The sequence below is a fragment of the Anopheles gambiae genome, chromosome 3 (genome assembly GCF_943734735.2).
Source record: "Anopheles gambiae chromosome 3, idAnoGambNW_F1_1, whole genome shotgun sequence".
Lineage (NCBI taxonomy): Eukaryota > Metazoa > Arthropoda > Insecta > Diptera > Culicidae > Anopheles > Anopheles gambiae.
The window spans coordinates 47,476,898-47,499,321 of NC_064602.1; the positions used below are offsets into that span (position 1 = coordinate 47,476,898).

The 22,424-nt window shown below is 43.6% G+C and overlaps 3 protein-coding genes across 22 annotated transcripts in view; 1 reads left to right on the forward strand and 2 right to left on the reverse strand.

Annotated features, from left to right (window-relative positions):
* Nucleotides 1-91: 91 nt before the first annotated feature.
* On the reverse strand, nucleotides 92-10,647 carry LOC1279467 (solute carrier organic anion transporter family member 74D). Of its 4 annotated transcripts, none has more exons than XM_061657253.1 (7): nucleotides 10,484-10,647; nucleotides 4,257-4,662; nucleotides 2,438-2,935; nucleotides 2,021-2,368; nucleotides 762-1,935; nucleotides 477-682; nucleotides 92-410 (listed from the first exon to the last, which is right to left on the reverse strand). In XM_061657253.1, exons 2-7 carry the CDS (start codon nucleotides 4,441-4,443, stop codon nucleotides 229-231), a joined length of 2,595 nt encoding a protein of 864 aa, XP_061513237.1. In that variant the 5' UTR covers nucleotides 4,444-4,662; nucleotides 10,484-10,647; the 3' UTR covers nucleotides 92-228. The 4 variants fall into 4 exon arrangements, with proteins under 4 accessions (XP_061513237.1, XP_061513239.1, XP_061513240.1 ...); XM_061657255.1 differs by having other exon boundaries at nucleotides 4,257-4,684; XM_061657256.1 differs by having other exon boundaries at nucleotides 10,420-10,647.
* A 2,292-nt stretch (nucleotides 10,648-12,939) lies between these two features.
* On the forward strand, nucleotides 12,940-18,034 carry LOC1279468 (solute carrier organic anion transporter family member 4C1). 2 transcript variants are annotated; one of them, XM_061657281.1, is made up of 9 exons: nucleotides 12,940-13,012; nucleotides 13,083-13,219; nucleotides 13,412-13,757; nucleotides 13,948-14,168; nucleotides 14,239-14,770; nucleotides 15,448-15,503; nucleotides 16,273-16,764; nucleotides 16,896-17,082; nucleotides 17,155-18,034. In XM_061657281.1, exons 2-9 carry the CDS (start codon nucleotides 13,141-13,143, stop codon nucleotides 17,711-17,713), a joined length of 2,472 nt encoding a protein of 823 aa, XP_061513265.1. In that variant the 5' UTR covers nucleotides 12,940-13,012; nucleotides 13,083-13,140; the 3' UTR covers nucleotides 17,714-18,034. The 2 variants fall into 2 exon arrangements, with proteins under 2 accessions (XP_061513265.1, XP_061513266.1); XM_061657282.1 differs by lacking the exon at nucleotides 12,940-13,012 and having other exon boundaries at nucleotides 13,019-13,219.
* Nucleotides 18,035-19,756: 1,722 nt separating this feature from the next.
* Nucleotides 19,757-22,424, reverse strand: part of LOC1279469 (protein bunched, class 2/F/G isoform) — a 39,200-nt gene continuing 36,532 nt past the window's right edge. For all 16 annotated transcript variants that reach the window (XM_061657275.1, XM_061657265.1, XM_061657273.1 and 13 more), the window contains one exon: nucleotides 19,757-21,366. In XM_061657275.1, the coding sequence (XP_061513259.1) occupies nucleotides 21,055-21,366 (312 nt within the window). In that variant the 3' untranslated portion in view covers nucleotides 19,757-21,054. The remainder of the gene's footprint in view (nucleotides 21,367-22,424) is intronic.

Sequence of the window (22,424 nt, forward strand, 5' to 3'; positions counted from 1 at the left end):
TGCCCAATTTTACCTATCAATTAATTATCTCTCTCTCTCTTTCTCTATCTCGGTCTGTGTGTGTTGCCCTCTGAGCAAAAACGCCAGCATGTCAATCGCCATTAAGATGAATACCGTTTATTGTAAATTATCCCTTATCGCTTATTGACCGTAACACGGCACACCAAACATACGGTTAACAGTAATACATTTACACACAGCTTAAACCGATACACCGACGAGCGTGTATCACGAATCATGTTTGAACGCATGATTACTGATCGGTTCTGGATGAACTTTGTGCTGGTTGTGTTGCTGCTGCTGCTGTTGTCTCTGTTGCTGTTCCGCCATTTCCCGCTCACCGTACAAATCTAACGTTTTGCCATACCACCATACCAAACCATCGAAAAACACTCCCACCGACGTAAGACCTGTGGAAACAAAGCGAAAAAGATCCTTTAACTGATTTTAATAATTTACAGCTGTAGGAAACTTACACAATGCTGTAATGTTAATGTAATATCGGAACAGCTTCTGGTCGTACAGTTGACAGTTGCCCCGTTTGCCGCACTCTTCCGTCCACACTAGACACGTGCTGTCGATAATTCTTCCGTAGATAATCGGGCCAGGAATTAATGCGAACAAACTAATCATCATCAGTATCAATCCTTGGGTGAAAGATTTGTCCTGCTTCGAGACGCATCTGCAAACAATAATAAAACATGGGTTAACGATCATGTCACGATCGTTGCTTTACCATCGTGGTGTATCACACAACGTACCGATAGTTGACCAGCAGATTACCGATTCGACCAGACGCTCCCAAACAGTTGATAATGCTGGAGATGATGGAAAAGAGATAGAAACCCACTGCACATCCTTTGAGGCATGCGCCAGGGACCAGTTTCGCCGTGTACAGTATGCTGTCCGGTTGGTTCGGTATGGTCGTTGTAGAGTGTTGCTCCTCGTCGGTTTTGTCCACCGCTAGTCGCCTTCTCCGACGCGAAGATTCCGTTGTTCGATCGGTACCATCGTCGGCTGAGGCTTCCGGAATGGGCGGCAAAGAGCTTTGTTCCTGGTGCGGCTCGTCAGACTGTTTGGCACCATTCGGCAGCTGATCGCCGGGCTGATCTGACGGGGGTAGGTTGGCGTCTTCCGTCTTCAGCTCATCGTGGGAAAGAGTGTAGTTGACCACTGGTTCATTGCCGGCCAAGAGCTTAATCGTGTCAGCTGCAACGTTCAGTGTAGTTGTATCCAACTGTCCGACTGTTGAGGAGCTCCCACTACCCGTGCCGGAAGTCAACCAAGTCTCTGTGGGCTTACTTTGATCGTCTGCATTTGTAATGCTCTGCGGTGTTGTAGATGGATTGGGCTGGGTTGTATAGAAAGTGGTCGTGTATTTTTCCCACGGCTGCTTAGTGATGGGGGAATAGTTTTCATTTTGGCAGGAGCAACTGTCGTAATACTTTTCTGCCGTGTGCCACTGATCGCACCCGGCATGACAGGCGGAAAAGAAGGTAATGCCCGTGTCCTCTTGACAGACCGGGCTGTACGGTATCCCGTCACAGTGGCAGTGGCTGTTACAGTCGGTCGTAAGATTTAGTCGACCCTGTACCAACGGCATCGTACCGTCGGGACAGGTCAGGAAGAGGTAGGATATCTGGCCGACCATGTATCCCGCACCAACGATAACGTTCCAGAACAGCAGCTTCTTGGGCGAGGGCTTTTTCTTGGATATAATTATGCCGGATATCAGGAACCCAGCGACCATGCCGAAGAGCGTTATGGGCCCAGTGATGACGGTCGCATTCGCGGTGGACTTATGAAACTGCACCTCGATGTACTTGCTCAGGAAGGTGATGTATCCGCTGGAGCCGAGAATGTAAAAGATCCCCGAAAGGATGTTAAACATAAGCAACTTGTTCTTGAGCAGTCGCATCAAGGCCATGGGAAAATCTGGAAATATTATGGACATTTTCAAACAGTTCAATGAAATTAGAACAATATACACACACACACACACGTGATGTAATGTACGCACCTTTCAGTTGCGGAAACTCGACAATACTTTCGGCAAACTCGGCAGTGTTCTCCGTCACAGCCTGCTGCTGACGTTTGCTGAGACTTTCCTTCTCCTTGCCGAATGCTTCCGCGTCGTTCATCAGCATGACGGGGACGGTGGAGTGTGGGCGCTTGGCTTGGTTCGTATCGGCCTGCTTTGATTTCTTCGGTATTTCCTTTGGAAACATTCCGATCAGAAAGGCGAAGATGATCATCGCCACACCGAGCAATATCCAGCCGAGCCACCATGCTCCAAGCCACCGTGGATCGGAGCTGTCAATGATGGGCGTCTTCGTAGGATCGATGTAGATCTTCAGCGCAAAGTATCCTGAAAAAGGGGGAAGAAAGCGTACATTTTTGGAAGATTTACAAACGACCACTCGTACTCGTTACCTACCGAGCGCAAATCCAACCACCGGCCCAAACGTGCGCAGGGAGGATGCGTATGCCAGCATCAGCGGGGTGTTGGTTTTCTTCGTATTATCGTCCAGGTACGTTTGGCCGAGCGAATAGTACAGTGTATTGCCGATGCCGAGCACAAACTGGGACATGAAGATCAGCACCAACGGTACGACCGAGATCGTCTCGAGGCATTCCTTCGGCGAGGAGGTGTCCAAACACAGCCGGTTCGTGCTCTTCACCATGATCGTGTAGTTCTGGTGCGAGCGGATGCGCGCCTCGTCTTCTTCCCGCTCCCGGATGTACTCCTTCGTCAGCTGCAGGGCTTCATCGCCGGCACCGTAAATGAAGTGCGGCAGGGCCAGGATGAAGCAGGACAGTGCACAGAACACCACACCCCAGGCAATCCAGCGCGGTCGGTTCCGGTGGCCGCCGACGTACGACAGTATGAGGGACAGCAGGATCTGAGATATTTCATTGCCACTCAGGATAATACCTGGCAAGGGGTGGGAAGGGCGAGAAAGAAGAGCAACAATGAAAGCATCTCTATCGCGTATCGTTCGATTTCATCGTTGTGTGTCTAGGTCTAGGTTTAGGCGGGGTGAATTGTTTTCCCCCGGGAAATAAGCGATAAAGCCTCGGGCCCGGCAACCGGGCGGCAGGCAACCTCATCAATCAATCAACCAATCAATCAATCAACCAATCATCCAATGAAATGGCGCCAAATCACTTGGCTCTGTCCTGAAGATCCTGGTGAACACAGCGCCAAAACACGGTACGATCGAGCAATTCTAGCGGCTGGGGTTTTGTTATTCTGTCACACGCAAAACTTTCTAGATGAGCTCAAATCTTGCGAAAAACGGAAATATATATTACTATCTGATAGTGAGCAGCAGAAACAGCTGTTTACAGATCGATAACATTGTGCACTGTATCAGCGACGTATGAACTGAAAGAGAGAGAGACAGAGAGAGAGAGAGGGGGAGAAATATTGGGGAGTACGCATTGCAAGTGACGTCGTTTACATGGCGGCTCTGGTCACGATAAGTAAGCCCACCGAACAGGGGTGACCATCGATTAACGAGGTGCGAATTTACCACCAAACAACACGGGCTTGACGACATCGAAAGCCTTCCGTCATCGCACGATGCCCCACAGTAGGAAGTGTGCTGTGTGTGTATTGAGCTGCCAAGGATGTTCCTTGGCGTTACTGTTTGATTAGGTAGTTGATAAACTGGTGGGGAAGATGATAAATGCGACGAAACTACTTGAACTGCTTATCAATGCGGAAATCAGCGTCTTCGAGGTCAGCTAGTAGACACCACCCGATTCGATCGTCAGGTTATTGACATTGTCGGTCTAATCTCTCCCCACTACTCTCACAACGTGGCGCATTTACTACTTACTTTACACACTATTTACTATTGCTACTTTTAAAGTAGTAGTTATAGAGCTACCGAGATCCCATTGTAGGGCAAACTACGTGGAAAAAATTACAAACAAAAAGGCCCTTCATGTGGCGGCAGTATCAGGACTCTCCAATCGGGCAAAGTGGCTCAAACTCTCGACGAATTTCGATGGCAGACGGTAGTATTAGCAATTAGCAATATCAATACCGAGGGAGGGCGGCTAACGAACGTGCCGTGATGATAAAGAGCCCAGCTCAGACACACTTTTACTGATAGAGGCACACAGCAATGGAGACAGAACGACGGTTAGTATTGGTAAGGAGCGCATCAGTCAAGAGCATGCCACACGGTTTGGGTTAAATTTCAAACCGTGGTAGCTGTGTGTCTAAGCCGCTTTTCGCATCTTACCCGTAGTAGAGGAGGGAATTTTGAACCGTTTCTCCAGCGTGGTAAGCGTGATGACGAAGTAGATGTACGCCATCGCCTGCACGGTGCCGAGAAACCCGTACACCATAATGAACGATCGGGGCGTAGCGAAGCGCTGCAGCCAGGCCGGATGCCAGCAGGATATGCCACAGAGCTGGTTCGATTTCATTGTTCGGCGGGATCGTCACACACACACACACACAGAACCTCAAGTAACAACACACAGTCACACAGTCACACTCTGTCCACAGGCGCTAATCCACACACTTGGGCACACGCTTTTGGTTTACTACCGAGCTCCCTCTTTTACCGCGAGGGATCCGTCGGCGTGCTGTGAAAGTCCCGAAAATCACTATCACTTATCATTGCGTGCGTCAGACGCGCGGGGCTGGAAAAGAAGACGCTAGAAGCTGCACTTGATTCTATAATGATCACGCTGACCCATTACACACTTCCACCACGCGCGATGTGTAGGACTGTGTTGCACTTGATATAGCCCGAATATTCGTGCATGGACAATTCGTTCGGACGGAGTTGGTGAGAGCTGGCTGGCGGACACTTTTACCGTGGTTTCGGGCGGTCCTCGTGTCGTTGGCAACCTAACCCGCGCACGACTGTTACCCGATTGATTGATGGAGGGCGCGATATACGGTGTTGGACCTCACTTCACAGGACAAGTGCTGATACCGGGGTACCATACCGAGCCGCATGCCGTGCCGTGGGTGCCAGATAATCACATCATTTATCGGAGAAGAGTGAACTGGGTATGGTATATGGTTGGCGGGGTATCACGGCACTAGTGACAATCGGTAAAGCAGGAGGAAGCGCGGGGGGGGGGGGGAGGACGACGATGAATAGGCAGTTTTTTTTGATGATCTGATGGGAGACAATTTTTGATAGGCAATAGAAGATTCCGGGTGGAGCCACCGGGAGGATGGTCCGATTTGGGCACTGATTATGGAGAAAAAGTGGGCAATGGCGGGTACAATGAAATGCCGAAACAAATGCCCCACGAAAGGGTTGTCACTCTCATTCCAAACATACATAATAGGGATAGGTGTGAGTGATTTTTGAGTAACCATACCGTAGCGTGTATGTGTCTCTGTGCACATTTATTGATACACACGCTCAGTGCACGTTGCAGGTGGAGAAGATAATTTAAAGATAACTGGCAAGGAAAGTAAACTGTGGCGGGTGGTTTCGCTTATTTTATCGATGGCTAGTGGCAGGATTAGACGTGATAAGGAGTCGCAGAATGGCCGAACACGGAATGGAATTTTTGGATGTACGGTTCATTTCCTGCTTTCCTTGCTAACTACTTGTCGGGTGAGGTGCAGACTGTTAAACGGCGGTTGATTATTTTCACATGACCTGTTAACAGTGCCCCAGTGGGTGTACGATAGTTGAGGCAGGTTAGCAATGCTTCATTTGAGGAGTTAGTTCCGTTGGACATTATCGCTAGATCGATAGTTAGATGGACGCAATCGGGAATGTGAGGGTGTGGTAGTAATGTTGCAGAGGAATATGCATAGTGTATGAAGGATGTAAATGGGACATATGGGTGAATTAACACGTTAACAGTCCAAAGATGGTGACGTGAGCATGAATAGACGACATGAATGAATTCTTCCAATCAATAAGGATCAATTATGCATTGGACATTTTAGGGAAATCAGACGATCATTGGACAAATGATCAGGCGAAATGGGAAAGTCACGTGAGACTAACAAAAGAAAAAAGAATATAAATAGCTAAAACCCATATCTTTCGAATTGTTCTTATATTATTTTCTTTTTGAAACGAGGAAAGCAAAGGAAACAGAATGTCTTGAAGAAATCTTTTGGCCGGTTGTTCTTATCAAAATGGGGACTTAGTTGTTCATAAGATCATAAAAGTGATATTTGATCAAAGGATAATCTCTGCTATAAGAAGGTGTAATCACTGTTCTATGATTCTGGAAAATCATTGATACTCGAGGAAGACACTAGACTTCCAATTATTTCCAACAAAGCCCTTATATAGCCAGAAAGCCATATTTTTCAACAGGATCAATGAGGTGAATGATAGATATCCGGTCTGTGACAAGTCTGGTATAGCACCAGTCGTCGTATGGCTTAACAACATGGGTCAGAGGTTCAAATCCCATAACTCCTTATACGCAGAACTGGCGATCTGTTGCTTTGGGTAAATTAATAAATATACTAATAATCAACTAATAAATAATTCGCCGCGTTCGAGAGGAAGATGCTCAGAAGGATACCTGGCCCCGAATGTGTGGAAGAACAATAGAGGAGCCGTTATAATGACTAGCTATACGAGGTGTACGGCGACCTCACTGTACAGCGTATCAAGCTCGCCAGGCTCCGGTTGTACACATAGAAACGGACGATCCAGTCCATAAAGACTTTTTAGGCCCTCCACAACGACAGAGGAGGCGTTGTAGGCACAAATTGAGGTGGCAAGATGGCGTGGAGACGTCCGCCATTAAGGCCGGGATAACGGACTGGCAGACGAAGGCGAAGCGGTAACGGACACTCCTGAGGCAGGCCAAGACCGCAAAGCGGTTGTTGCGCCGGATAAGTAAGTCAGTAACTACTAATAGTCAGCGGCGGATCTAACGGTAGGCGGGCTGGTGGGTCGCCTGTTGCCCCGCCGATTTAGGGGCACAGTAGATCGCTAGTCTGTAGTATGAAGTATGTATAAAAGCATACAGAGTACTGCCCTGGGTACGACGCTCTCAGACGTACACTTACTTCCGGCCGGGGTGCCACAGGGTAGTTTGCTGGGTCCACTATTGTACATCCTGTACACTGCGGATATTCCGGCACTACCTTGTGATGGCAAAATTTTCTTATTCGCAGATGACACTGCCATTGCGGTGAAGGGTAGATCTCTGACAGAGGTGAGTCGTCGTGCTCAGCGCTGCCTTGATACTTTTATACAATATGCTTCAAGCTGGAAAACCCGTGTCAACGTGGCCAAGAGTCAGGTCATGATTGTCCCACATCGACGCAAACGGTCTTTGATCCCAACTATGCACAGCAGGGTTGAGGTTAACGGCGTTCTGGTCGAATGGACTAACAAGGTAAAATATTTGGGCCTCACGTTGCATAGTAAGATGCTTTCCCACGGACAGGTTGAGAGTATCTTACGACAGGGTCAAACTCTCTTAATGAGTCTATACCCACCGATATCGCGCAGGTCCAGACTTTCTTTTGTGAACAAACTAACTGTCTTTAAACAAATCATTCAACCAGCGGTACTCTATGGTTGCCAGGTTTGGGGAACATGTGCCAGGGTACATCGCCAAAAAATACAGGTAATGCTGAACAAAATGCTAAGAATGATAGCAAATTGCGATCGATACACTAGGAATTCAGATCTTTTTGACATATGCGAAGTAGCTCCACTCGATAGCTACATACAACAGCAAACGACAAAACTAATTGAAAAATGTAGAGATTCTACACACAGGGCAGTACGTGAAATCGCCTCTATTTGAATTTTTCTTTTAGGTTTAAGGTAGGAGGTAGGTTAGGTTAAGATAGGATAATTAGGTTAAGGTAAAACTCTCAGTTCTATTAATAGAACAAGCTACTACAGAGTATCAAAATACAGCAAGAAAGTGAAGCCCCAAAATAGGACGTATAAGAAAAATAACCTGTAAAGCATACGTGCTGCATCTTGTAAAACTTGGAAAATCAACTGTAAAGGAAATCAAAGTACAAATATACGTTTAACTATACAGAGTACTAGCGACAAGGGCCCCGGAAGGATGGACGTGAGGGTCGCCCTGACGCTGGCGATTAATTTGTCCCCCTCCTCCCCCCACCCCCTCACCGTTTACCATTTATCATTTAGGGGGCCTCAACTCGTCTTACCGCCCAGGGCCCCCAATATCCTTAATCCGTCTCTGCCTATAAATCTATACTGTCTATAAGAACCTAGAAAGACTAACGCTATTGTGACAAATAAGCGATAGTCTAAAACTTCTTATTAAGTTACTGAATTAATGTTAAGAACGTTCTGAATTTATGTTAAAACAGGTATGTCAAAATGATGGCCTGTGGGCAGCATGCGGCCCCAGGAGGTTCTGCATCCGGCCCCAGACGCTATAGAATAATGATTAATACAGTCCATATTTGCCTTTAACATCGATATTTGAGTTAATTGTTGCGGGGCGCGACAGGCTTATCGGGTTAACAAGTGGATCGCCAAACAAATGAGTTTGATACATCTGTGTTAAATGAATAAACAACATCAGTCTCTGCAAGATAAAACCATCTCAAAGTCGAACTGAATACTCCATCAAGCAACTTGACAAACAAAATAAAAAAAAAATAATAAGTCATAAGTTTAATAAAAAAAGAACAAAATAAAAAATAAAGGAGGGCTTAATAAAATTAAACCGTAAACACCATGCAATAAACAAAACACATACACACACACCGATGAACGATATCAAGGAGAATAAGTTAAATAAAAAAAAAAACATTCTGCGTATTATTCGAAGTTTAGTTGTTTACGACGAAGTTCCCCTGCATGATCTTCTGCAGCGGGTGAGTCTCAAGAACTTTGGCAAATTTTGACTGCCCCATGCGCAAGAAAACAAATCGAAAACTTGTTCATTTATGAACCCATCCATCGGTCGAGGATGATGTGTGGCCGTTGCGAGGCATAATGCGTAAAGCCATACAACCGGTTTTAGAATTTCTATGCCCGCTCCACTCCTATCGTGGCTCTTTTTTTTTCTTTCACACGTGATCACCAGACTACTTCAAGAAATTGAGAACAAATGTCAATGTACCACCGGCGGTAGGCTTCGATCGAGGGAAGCGGCTGATGTAAAAAGGGCATGATGTGAGCAAACCTATAAGGCGGTTGCACCCCGATCGATCATGCAAAAATTATGCAACAAAGAGCAAACGTGCAAACGAGCGTACAAGTTTACTGTAGCGTCGTAAAACACTGAACACTGTATAATGCTCGTCCATTTTTAATGTACAGGGGAAACGATCGTAAAAAGTTCAATCCTAGCGATGACACATAGGGTAGCGAGAACAGTGTGGCATCTTAGAACAGTTTTTTAAACATTGTCATAAATCAATGTTTTAAAAATCGAATGCATACAATACAACAAAAAGACAGCTAATTGCTTTTTTCCAACTCTCAACGACCAAACAACAGCTCCACAAACACTGCGATATGCGTGCACAAATTAGCGGATGTTCTGGAAACTGTCATGATCATCATGACTTTTTTCTCCTTCCTGTTGTGTGTTTGGTGATTTGACCGTTTTGGATAACGTCTAATGTATGCTGTTGCTGTCTGATTTTGCAGCCGTTGTCTGATTTGTTGATGTTAGTTTTTTCGTTGTCATTGTTGTTGTTGTTCAAAATATTCTCCACTCATCCGCGTCAGCAACAATCGGGCAGCGGTTCAGCACTACAGGTGATCATTAGGTCAGCGAGGCTTTATCCACCACCACACGCGCAACACCGCACGGAAGGGAAACATTCTTTTGCGTTCACGCTGCCTTCCTTGATAGTGAGCACACGTGGAACGTTCTACGGTGTGAATGCGTTCATGGGAGCATGGCATGCTGTTAAAAAAATAGTTTGAAATGAATAAAAAAAAAACACTACTGTACCAAATGGCACCATTTCCAACACCATGACAACACCACGGCGACTACAGTGGACAGTAGTAATTTCACACTATTATCATAATAACATCAGCGCATCTGCGTTTCCGAGCAGCAGCAGCAGCAGTAGCCGTTGCGGCGATATGCTGTGCGGTCACCGCCGTGCATGGAACTGGAGGGCGGTGAGATTTGCGGTGCTGTATATAAAGAGCACAATAGATCCGGGGGGCAGTAATTTGATCATCGCGCGAAACCTGCAAACCTGCAATTGCTTAAATGATTTTGCGAATGGGATTTTAAGTGTTTAATTGTGTGCTGGTTTTGTCACATTCCGTTTGGAAACTTGAAAAAAAAAAACGCGTTTGTAAGGCACGATCTGATTTGGGCACACAGGTCACGCATGAGCTCGTATTTGAATTCTGGCACAAAACACAAAACGGTAGATTGTTTGCTTTTGCTCGGCAAACGTTCACCTCAAACACTGTACGAACACGAACGCACATCAAGAGCAGCATTGAAGAGCGACAGGGGTTGATGCTGTGACAGGGCACAGCTTAGTACACACCACCATGTTTGTTACGGAATTTGGCTGGCCAACGTCACTGGTATCTGGAAGTTTCACGGAAGTTTCACTCGATCGGCACCGCGGGGCATCGCGCGCGAAAGCTACCCGACCACTTGTTCAAATGTGCTTGCAGCGCGCACGGGAGTTGATCTCGAACTAAGCGAGAAGTGTTGGCGCTGGCCAACGAACGCGACGGCGAGTCTGTGCCAGGGGTGCACAATCGAGTAGTGGCGTTGTGAAACATGCTCAATTGACGTGGACGTTATTTTGTTTGCAAAGAATAAGGCAAATATTTTTCGGATAGTTTGTGTGTAGTAAAAAATAATAAATTTTTATAAAATATTTACCTTGTACTTTTGACTAATTTTAAATTAGCTATTTATTAACAAATTTTGTACAGTTATATCACATATACAGTCTGTTCCCGAGTTACGCGGTTTGTGCGTTCCCGACGAGTCCGCGTAAGTCGAATTGCACGTTTTTTGACTAAAATACTATTGATTAGTTTTTTTTTTATTTTATTTCATTTGGTATATTTATACACTTCATTATTGATTTGATATGATTTTTGCAGACAATTCTAATATTTCTGGCTTTTAAGTGGTTTCAATTTGTTAGCAAAAATGCAATTTATACTGAACTTGAAGCAAATTGTACTGATTTGACATTTAATCTGTCAAATTTAGAAAACCGCGTATCTCCGAATCCGCGTTAGTCGAGAACCGTGTAACTAGAGAACAGACTGTATTCTGAAAAAAAAAATTGTTTTAGTTATCGGTTTTTTTTCTTTTTATAAAGCTTTTTTATGTTATAAACATGTGGACAGCTGATTATGACAGTTGAAAATCTGTGTTAAAATGCATAAGTGTGTTAATGATCTTTTTTTTTAAATTAAATATGTAACTGTAAAAGTAAAAATGTCCACCCGCCGACGTTGCATATCGTTCCGTAATGAAATATTTTAATTAAAAAGTAAGTTTAAAAAGGAGTTTAAAAAATACAGTTTAAAAATTTCTAAACCAATTTAATCAGACAACAGACAAAGATTAATCATTACTTTCACCAAATTTAGCATGAAACACATATTCTATGTCTGAACGGTAGGCCCATACGCTATGAGGAAATTATTTTACTTTTATACTATTTTTACAAATACAACAGCTTGAAAAATATTCCATTATTATCTTTTCCTTACGTTACAGTTTAGGCTATTCTGAATGTTTTTTCAAACTTTAGCTTATTATTTTCCTATTGTATTTCAATACAAATCATTTCTCATTTGAGGAGCACTGGTACATGCAGCCGAGAAGCTTTTTGTTTGATAACATTACGATGACGATTCATTGTACCACGATGTACTGCAGTCCTAGTAGAAATGAATATGTTTGTACCATAGTCAGCAATAATATTTTTTGGTTCATCAAAAAGGTTTCATTGAAGCATCCGGATTGGGACGAATACATTAGTTGAAATTGCTAATGATAGTTGAACATACTCAAAACACATTATTCGGACATATTTGGCCCATTAAAGTAATGGTTGGTAAAGCTGCGAAACCGTTTGGTGAGTTGAAATGTGAAAATATTATATCTAAGGTACTACCTAAGGTACTATCTAAGGTAAATATTATTATATATAAGGTACTACAATTGTTTCACTGATAAATGTATAGTTACCTGGATGATGTTAGGCGTCCACAAACAGGTTTGTTATGTTTAGTTTTACATCGTATTGAAGGGTTGTTAGAAACAGATTAAATTAGTTACGATTTAAGCTATTAGACTATTCTATTAGACAGGTAACTATTAGATGTCTATTAACTATTAGACTGACACAAGGCAAATCGGACTGAAGGCGAACACAAAATTTATTATTATTATTATGTTAATAAATCGAAAATGCATCAGTAATGGCTTATACCGTGTACAGTATACTAATTTAGATTTAGAATTTTATTTTATTTTTTATCAAAAATAAAATTTCTTTTTTTAGTCCTTTCGTTGGTAAATGAACTATATCTGGTCTGTAGACTTGCTTAACTTGTTTGCCAAACTAATGCAGGATCCTGATCTTGATAATCTGCAAAAAAATGGTGACTTTACAGGAGCCCCCAATTATAAACCACGGTACATCTTCATATTTAAAAATATTGTGTATTATTTATAAAATATTAGTGCAATATAGAACTGATAAATAAAATGAAAATAAGTTTAAGGCGAATAAAAAAGTAAAAAAAAAACATAATATCCATTCAAATGTAATGCAAAACTTAATGAAAATGAAAATCATAACGGAGAACAATTCATACATTTATTAACATTAAACAAAACTTCACAATAACTAGCTATCAACTAGCACTTGCTCTAACTTTTCGAACCACCCGGTGTCACTATGTTAAAATAAAACCTTTACGATAAGATAAGATAGCACCTACTAGTAATGCTGCAGATAACAGTTCACCCGTTGGCCCTACCGTACCGTCCGCTGTATTAGTAAGAGTTTGTCCATGAAACAATCCACCAGCTAGAGGTACAGGATCCAGCACCTTGCCGGATCGCAGAGTGTGTTTAATTGTGCAACATTTTCCAAATCGTTACAGTGCCTACAGTGCAGGATGTTTTGATTGTGGAACGGAATTTCGCTTATAGATCACCAAAATGATGCGCCAAGAATCATTGCTAAGCAACCACGAACGATACCCGCGCATCGAAGCGAACGCAAACAACATAAAGCAAGGTGAGTGGTCTCTGGCAGACGGCGAACCATTACTCACCTCCACACAGGATTGCGTAGCCAGGTCCACGCCCATCGTGCGAAAGATAGCGCAATCGGAATTTTGTTGTTGTTATCAGTCCAATGCTTACCCCGAATTAACGCGTGCCAATGTACGGGTTGTGGACCATTTTATTTTATGTTTCTTTGGGACAGATTCGATCGACTGCGGTGTGACGGCGTGCAGCTGTTGTAATGGTCCAGGATGTATACGGTTGGGCACTGCTACGTCCTTCGTCGTGTGCCTATCGCTGGTGGCTTTCGTTAGCGGTGGCATCGAGAGCTACTTCCGGCTGGCAGCACACCAAGCGGCCAGCGAGCTGAGCTTCGATCCGATCGTGCTGGACTGGTTGCTAGTGACGGCCGGTGTTGCGCAGGGCCTGTTCGCGTTGCTGGTGAGCTATTGGGGCAATCGGTTCCATCGGATATCGTGGCTGGGCGGAATATTCATGCTGCAGGCAATCAGCTTGATAGTGCTGATCATACCGACGCTAACGCACAAGTGAGTATGGTGAGCAGTGAGTGAACCTCTGCGTGAACAATCAGGGTGAGAGTATCGAGTATTGTAGAGTTATTTAGTGCACAGCGAAGAAGTGAGACTGCCTATAAAAAATAAGACATAATAAGATGTTGCGTGAAGTGATATCGGACTAATAAGTTTGACATGCGTGTGTTTACTACTTACAACCCAGCTCGGAAGAAAGCAACACCATTGAGGCACTGAACATGGACAAAACCTGTACGCTAGAACAATCTGGACGGCTGGTTATGGATCGACCGTACGCTATTACAACACTGGTACTGATGTTTATCGCGCAGGTTCTGATTGGCCTCGCCAATGTGGCCATCTACGCGCTGGGCATCAGCTATATCGACGATAACGTACGCACGCATCACAGTCCCGGATTGATCGGTACGTATTTGCAACGACATGGGCGAAACCCTAACACCACCAGCACAGTAACAATTCACCCCACCAACAGGATGCGTCATAGCGGCGCGCATTTGGGGAGCTCAGCTAGGACTTGGCATCGGCTTAGCTGTGGGTGCCACCACGCTGGGCTGGTGGCTTGGATGGGCCATCATAGGGCCGCTTACCTTCCTGTTGGGTTTCGTCATCTCACTGTTCCCGAAGCGATTGCTCGCCACGATGGTACGCCAGGCGGCCAACGATATCGTCGAAACGGCCACCAACAACAGCATGCAATCGATCGCTACCGCCGACAAGTGGCTGGCCGATATAACGCTCTGGGCCACGCTAAGGCGCGTCTTCTCCAACAAGGTGCTCGTGTGCAACGTGCTAGCCCTGGTGTTCATCCAGACCGGCATCGTGAACTTCCACTCGCACGAACAGTCCTATCTGCAGTCGCGCTTCTTTTTGCCCACGTCGCATGCGGACGGTATAAACGATGAATGGGCGTCCCGGTTGATTACCAACCTGATACGACCGTTTGCCGCTGCTGTGGGCGTGATTGTGGCGGCACTCGTCATTGCCAGCACTAATCCTTCGGCCAGGTACGTTTTAAACTTGACTATTAGCAATATGTGTTGAGATTTCCCCTAATTGTGATCATAGCAAAGCAATAGAGTATTATTAAAACGCGGGATAGGGGTTGTTTTTGGAAAAAAAGAAATGAATTTTGATTAAATCATTAATTGCTTAATCATTGAAAACGAACTTATGTTGCTAGTGTCTTGTGCATTTGCATGTATGCAAGCCATTTGCTCTAGGCCCAATTCAGTGTCTGTGAATGTTCGATTTGCCCGCTGCAAGCGTGCTAAATAAATGTAATTAAACGTGGTTAGGTCTTTGAAGTCGGCTTTGTGAGCACAATTGTCGAAAGGCATTGGCGGCAGTTTGTCCGTATAAACGGGGACAACTGTCGCTAATCAATATTATCCATGGCCTTGTCAAACAACGCTCGGTCGCAAGACGCAAGTGCTTGCGGGTGCACAGTGATTAAAGTGCACACAATAACACATCTCCATATTTAATACCAATAGTAAAATTGTTAAAATTTGACCTCCAGAACAAGCAGGGCTTGATTATTTAATCCTTGTGGTTAGTGTAGTGATTTGAATACAGAGTACCTTGGGCAGGCTAGGTTGCTTCCGTATACAATTGAATAATCTGTATGTTTTGCATTACTATTATTTTCGTTCATGTTCATTTTATTTTTAATTATTCGCAGAAAGTTAGCTGGATGGAACATTATTGTTGGGGTGGTGGCTACAGGACTGTTTATTGGTAAGTTTGTCGATCAACGTATTTTAAAGGATATTAATTTTTTCCGTGCATTTTGCAAGTTTTTAAGCTATCTTGAAACAAAATTATAAGCAACGGCGATCTGTGCCGTAACGACCAAACACCACGTACGAATTTAAGATCAAATTCAAAGAAAATGATATTTATATTCCTAATTCTATTCTTCAAAAAACCCCAGACCATTTTCGGATTGTAGGATAATGGATTGATATTGGTTGGAAGTGATAGAACGATGAATCCCAGATTGTTGAATTTTTGCTATATTCAGAGACAAAATGGAGAAAGATTAAAGGGCTCAACTAGGCTTCAATTATTTGTTAATCCAATTTGGCTAATAACACCATCAAGTTTTCACTATTATTTTAGATTAGTTGCATAGATGCAATACTATAGCGTAACTTTAGTGCTGTTTGTACAACAAAATAGCAATTATTACTTGCATTTAAATATAAATAGTAGATATTTAATGCCAAAAGCATTGCTTATGTTGTTCTATTGCTTTACTGTGAACCGTAACGCAAACATATGCAAAAAGTATAATTCCCTAATCCTGTAAACAAAAAAAAGTATACAAAACACATTTCCCAATTTGCTGCAAACGTGGCGCCATCTATTAGAGAATAGCGAAACTACGAGAAACATGATCGTTCAAATTGCGGCAAGGGCTGTTCGGCTGCGAAATAGCAATAGCAACAAGAACTAAACATATGATTAAATAATGATTTCTTTTCCAAAATTACATTACGCGCAGCGTACATTTTCATCTCGTGCGGCGAAGAACAAATAGCAGGCGCCTACCGTGGCCGTAAGCTTATCAAACCGTTCTGCGCATCCAACTGTGTGTGCGAGGAGAACGTACCATTTACACCGGTCTGCCCTATCGACAGTCGGTTTACATACTTTTCGCCGTGCCATGCTGGTTGTCAGGATCGGGAGGAAATCAACAATATCGTGATCTACCGAAACTGCTCTTGCGGTGTTGATGTGGACATCGTGCTGGAGAACGGTGGCGATGCAACTGAGGGCGCCTGTGGGATTGACGACTGTCAACCGTACTGGATCGTGTTTCAGGTGTTGACGGTGATAGTGGCGATGTTACTGGCCTCGGGCCTGACTGGTAAGGTGATCATCAGCCTGCGCTCGGTGCTGACGCAAGACAAGGCGATGGCGCTAGCGGTGGAGCTGACTTTGGTCGGGCTGGTGGTTTATTTGCCTGGAACAGCCATCTATCAGGTGGTGGCAAGTAAGTAATACGTTTCCAGCGTGGGCACTTTGCTAGCTTTTTTGTTCGTTGAACAAATGGCACGCAGGTGGTTCGCACGGCCCTTTACAACGGCGTTGAGGTAAAACGGTAACTTGCTCGCTCCTTCACAGCACACACGTGTCAGTTTTGGTCATCGAACGAGCGGCACTGCTTTCTGCACGAGACGCCGACGTTTGGAAATATTCTTAACATGATAACAGCAGCCTTAATCATCATCGGTCTAATCTTCGAGATGGTGGTATATTACTTCGTGAAGGATACTGCTTTGTACGGTGAAAATGACGACACTTTGCTTCGGTAAGCTATCGTTGTCACAAATGTCACACTTCGCACTAATCACCACAGTGAATTATTTCCTCTCTTCCTCAGGAATCCGATCGAGATGCGATTCATATCACCAGCGAGGACACAAACCATGACCGAATTGATGCCCTTGAATAACAGCGTTTCAGACACGGTTGATCGTTCCACAACTTCGGAGGCGGCCGTACAATCAGCAACACTGATCGCCGATGAAGGCGTACTACCACCGTCGGTACAAACCATTCAAAACACGCAACCGTCCTATCCGACGGTTCGGTCCGTCTCGCCACTTGCCGCGAGTTCGGCCAACTACGCCCAGGTTGTGCGCCAGCTGCCAAAGAGAGAAACGTCGAGCGAAATAGATGAGCAGCTGGACTTCCGGTCGGCGACCAGTTTACCTCGCGGCCAAACAGACAGCGATGATGACAGTGATTATCGTTCCGGCGTGGTGGGACGAGTGCCGCAGCAGCATAGCAGTCCTAGAGTTGATCCTACGTTGAGACGAGATTATGCGCGAGACGGTCTCTTCTCTCCTAGGGCCACATCGCCCGAAAGCCCAGGCGAGCTCCCGTTGCGTTCGAGAAATGTCTCGGGCCGACCGATGAGTCCCGAGACGGATTTTTAGTATTACACGCTGGTCTATGTTCAGTGACGGAGAATAGAAACAGCACATACATGAGAAGGTAGTTTTAACATATTAGTAGATCATTTAGGCAGAATTTGAGGTTTGTTTATACCTTTGTTTGGTAGCATGTGTGCTAGTTTTCGGATGCAAAAGCTTCACTTTCCAAAAACTTGTCATTAATTCCGTGTTTAGATTTATTACAATCTGTTTTCGTTTTATGTACTTTCTTTTTTTTCCGCATCATTACAATGCACGGTTAAGTGCACCGCGTTCATCAACAGACACACACACACACATCATTTGCAGTAATTTCGATTCATGTTTTGTATTTTTTTTTATTTTTTTGATTTGCATTCTAGTAGGATTATTTGATAGGATCTTGTGTTGCAATAAATAAAAAAGTAATAAATGTAAATAAACGTGACCTGTTTACTCGCGGAGGAAATTAAAGCGATAGCGATCGGAAAAAAACGATTTCTTCAGATTCTGCGAAAACCAAAAGAGAAACTAAACGCTTCCTTGTACGGACACGTACATATTCAACTTCATACTGCGCACATCTGCTTTCTTACCAAATAGACTGTTCAATTTCCTGCGCGCTTTACTATGTTTGCTTCTGCTTTCCGCGAGTAGGAATTGTTCGATTAAACAGCTTGCCCTATTAAACTTAATCGCTAGACGCGGATGACAAGCAGTTAGGGTTATCTATTATTTATGCTTTCATGACTTGTTTCGTATTGCCCGGTCTTCACTCCACACAAGCTAGTTTGATGCTGGTGTGTTGGCCTTCAACATTTTCATCGATTTATGTATTTTGTAGCATTCTTTAATAAAAATATAAACCATATATGCTCCTCATAATGATGACCGACTGGTGGGCATCTTTTTAACGTATTTTCCCCTTTCTCGTGTGTTGGTATGGATTTGTTCCGGTGTATAGATAGGTACAGCTGGGCGGTGTTTAAATGTGTTGCATTCTCATATACGCGTGACCCAATTGTTCCGTGTTGGCAATTATGTGGAGTAATAAGTTTCAGCTCACAATCAATCAGCTCGTCTCCGATGTCGTTGATCGGTTAAATATTTTGCTTCTTTTGTGTGCTGCTATCTGTTGTGTTGTGTGCATGCAGTGTAAAGCAATAGTGATAACAGTGGTTTACTTTCATTTCATTTAGCGCAAATCCGCCTGGCATGCGCCTGGTACTTGGTACCAAAGAGTCTACTACACGGGCACGGCATTAAAACACAAACAGTAAAAAAGCACGAGTCGCAAACATCGCCTATCTTTCTCTCGCTTCATATCATATCACGATCACTTGCTGCAGCTGTCTGGGTGACGTCCACACAACAATTTTCACACTGCTTCATGGACCAGTTTTGTAATTAGTTTACATGTATTTTATACCTATTTCAAACGCCCATGGCATGAACGCGCGCGCACGTGTGTGTGGTACAATATGCTCTCGTGCTTTCTAGCTCGATAAATCTCATGCTTGTTTTTCCTAAACATTCCCTCCCATCATCATTATGTACAAACGGATCACATGTATTTGCCTTTTTACCAGCCCTTTCCTATTATTTCTTGCTGTACGTTCGTACTCGTAAACTCACACAAAGACCTGCTTTTTCTTGTGATACTTTTCCTATGATTGATCGGGTTTATACTAAAGTCAACGCAACGGTAGCTCAAAAGCAAACACTAAAAAATGAAATAATTTAACAAAATATTGCTTCCACCAGTACTACTACTACAGCCATGGGCGGGTAGGTAGGTTTATGTCGTCCCTCGCCCCACTTCCATTTTGTTAACCCGTTTCAGGACCATACTTCGGTGCTACATTGCACGCGCGGAGCAGTAAAAAAAAGGACAGAGCGTTCGGTTTGGGGTGTAGAGTTGCCAGCGAAGAGTAGACAGCCAATACTAACTTGACACTGCTTTGCTCCAGTGATAACCAGCTTGACAATGGATGCAACGTATGTAGACACAAAAATCCAACGACTAAAATACAGTATACATGGATACTTTGAAATAAAAGCACATAGTTTGGATAATGCTGTGTTATGATCAGCATGTGTTAGGGCGTTTGTTTATTACTCTCCGGTGCAATTCATAACCTATACTTGCTTTGGAAGTTGGCTAAATGTATGATGCAATCTCTGCCTTTCCATCTGACACTTTCGCTTGTCACTAGTCACTTCCTATCATTAAATCACATTTTCGTGTATCTCAGTTCCGTTTGTTGGCTTCTTTCCGTGTTCTGCAACGTTGCGCTAACCCTTTGCCTTGGCCACGAATCACACTCCCTGCACAATTCTGGAAGCAGTTGCATCGTGCTAAAGCTGTATCGTGTATGTAATTTAGACCACTGTGCATATTACTCTGCTACTGTTCGAACAAAATAGGCCGGTACTTTGGCCAGTAGCATCGCCGGTTTTAACTCGATGCCTGTTTTGTTAAGGTGGTCAATGGTACCGGCTTTTCAAACCAATACACATTACCTTACCGACTACTTCTACGAAGTGATACTACGGTTCATACGGGTTTCAGAATGATTAGATACGTTTCAACTACCATTGGCAACATTATCTTATTTTCCTTTACTGTTCGTGATTCATCTTTACGTTTGCGATGACCACCACCAGCATGTGTATGTGTTGCTTCCTTCGAGAATTCCTTCTAGCTTTAGGGTGGTTTGCGTACTTCACACGCTGTCGTTCACTATCGAATTGGCTACACGCGTAATGGAATTCCTGATTTCCCAGTGTCTCGCTTACTCTGGACCTAATGGACTCTAGCATACATCCCATCCTGCGGTTGTGTTCCCTTGCTGCTTACGCTCCAAAATTTCAACCATTTTATTGTAGTGCCGTTCCGCAAACACGGATATTCAGAACTGCTGCTTTCGAGGAAATGTGTGAACAAGATCAGTGGATCTGGTGTGCAAAAACGTTAATACTAACAGGGACTTGGAATAGAAGTTGAGAAGCATGAGTGTCGAGCAGCATCAACCCACGATTCACTCCTCCTCGGAGACAATCAGTGCCTGAGTTGGAACACTATTGTCCGCGCGCGTCATCAATCACAGAGCGCGCCAGTCACTCGGGCTCGGACTAGGAGGCAGCATTCCAAACTACACAGGATGAACGGCGTCCTAGTCTGCTCAACATTTTTTTCGAGTGGTCTAGAGCACCGGCCCTCTATATTCGCGAAATGTTTGCGTCTTCTCTACGCGCACTCGATGCTCTCGGTGATGATGTTGCTTGCTTCGGTTAGTAGTACTAGTAATTATAATAGTCTTTATGTCAAGTGTACGTCTAACGGCTGGTTTGGAACATTAAGCTTAGGAAACGGAACCAGGGTTGGCAGGGTTTGCCGAGGAGGTTGGTACTTTGGTGGGGCCAACATTGATGTTTGGCATCGCCGTGAGTTGCTGCTGTGCCACTGCTGCGGCAGCTGCTGCGACTGCCGCCGCTGCTGCTACTGTACTACCTCCAGTGGTCAGCTGTGCCAGCGTTTCCTGTGATGCGTTCGCTTTGAGAATGTTGTTTTCGTACTCGAGTTGGTTGATACGGTCCATCAGCTCAGATATCCTTTCTTTTAGGACTTCAACTTCTTCACGTACAGCAAACATAAGGTGCGATTTGACCAGATCCTGAAACAAGAATGAGTTTAAATGAAGATGTTAGTAAGTTGTTTCATTCGATTGGTATAGCAATGTAGCTATTACAGTAAAGCTATTGGAAAAGTGAAACATAATCATACAGTCGTTGCCACCAAATTTTGGCTCTAAGCCATCAATTTTTGACAGTGCGCATGAATTTTTGCCTCTAAGGCATCAATTTTTGACAGTGCGCACCTATTTTTGTCTGTAAGTCATCAATTTTTGACTCTTGTAGGAATAATGACAATTTTACAAGGTATTTAAGCAGATTTTTAACAATTGTTATTCCACAACTCATAAAAAATACAAAAACTGTGTAAATTGATTGTTTCTTGAGAAAAAATGATGAAATTTTAGAATTTCTAAAGCTTTTGTTTACAGCTGAAAATACGTGCCAATTTTTTTCACTCCATTGAAACTGCCAAAATTGGCAAAACAATTGATTTATTTTAAATTGTATCAATAAAATTATTCACTATTTAACTTAATTTCAATCATTTCAGAACACACAGTTTCAGAAATTACATAAAATTTTGTAAATAAAGCGATTGACTCACAGTCAAAAATTGATACCTTCGAGACAAAAATCGTGAAACGCTGTCAAAAATTGGTGCCTTCGAGACAAAAATAAGTGAGTTAGAGTCAAAATTTAGCGGCAACGACTGTAATTAATGATGTTTTATTTTAGTTTTTTGATGTTTGCTTTTTGCTTCACATTTTGTAAGTGCATACTTATTTGAATGAATAAGAGATAAAGGCGTTGTTTATTGATATTACAAAGCAAGCATCAATATATCGCAATCGCCTCGACGTTATACCTTGTCTATTCAAACTACACATTATAATTTGTTGATGAAAACTGCGATGTTAAATATGCCATAGGTCAAAGTGTTCTTGGAGGAAACAAGCACTGCAAGCAACATCAAGGAATCTCATAAAACTCGGAAAGAAAACGTTTTCGTTACGTCCCACATAACGATGTGAATGTCAACGACGAATAATGTTTAGTAATTGCTTGAATCATCAATACTTCCGGTGTTTGTAGAATC

Bases quoted from the DNA above. Each gene is read 5' to 3' on its own strand.
- LOC1279468 (XM_061657281.1), top strand. From the start codon at position 13,141: ATGATGCGCCAAGAATCATTGCTAAGCAACCACGAACGATACCCGCGC. The intron at 13,758-13,947 runs GTGAGTATGGTG...CTTACAACCCAG, and splicing joins ATACCGACGCTAACGCACAA to CTCGGAAGAAAGCAACACCA. The intron at 15,504-16,272 runs GTAAGTTTGTCG...CATTACGCGCAG, and splicing joins GGCTACAGGACTGTTTATTG to CGTACATTTTCATCTCGTGC.
- LOC1279467 (XM_061657253.1), bottom strand. From the start codon at position 4,443: ATGAAATCGAACCAGCTCTGTGGCATATCCTGCTGGCATCCGGCCTGG. The intron at 2,369-2,437 runs GTAGGTAACGAG...CCCCTTTTTCAG, and splicing joins GGTGGTTGGATTTGCGCTCG to GATACTTTGCGCTGAAGATC. The intron at 411-476 runs GTAAGTTTCCTA...TTGTTTCCACAG, and splicing joins CATTAACATTACAGCATTGT to GTCTTACGTCGGTGGGAGTG.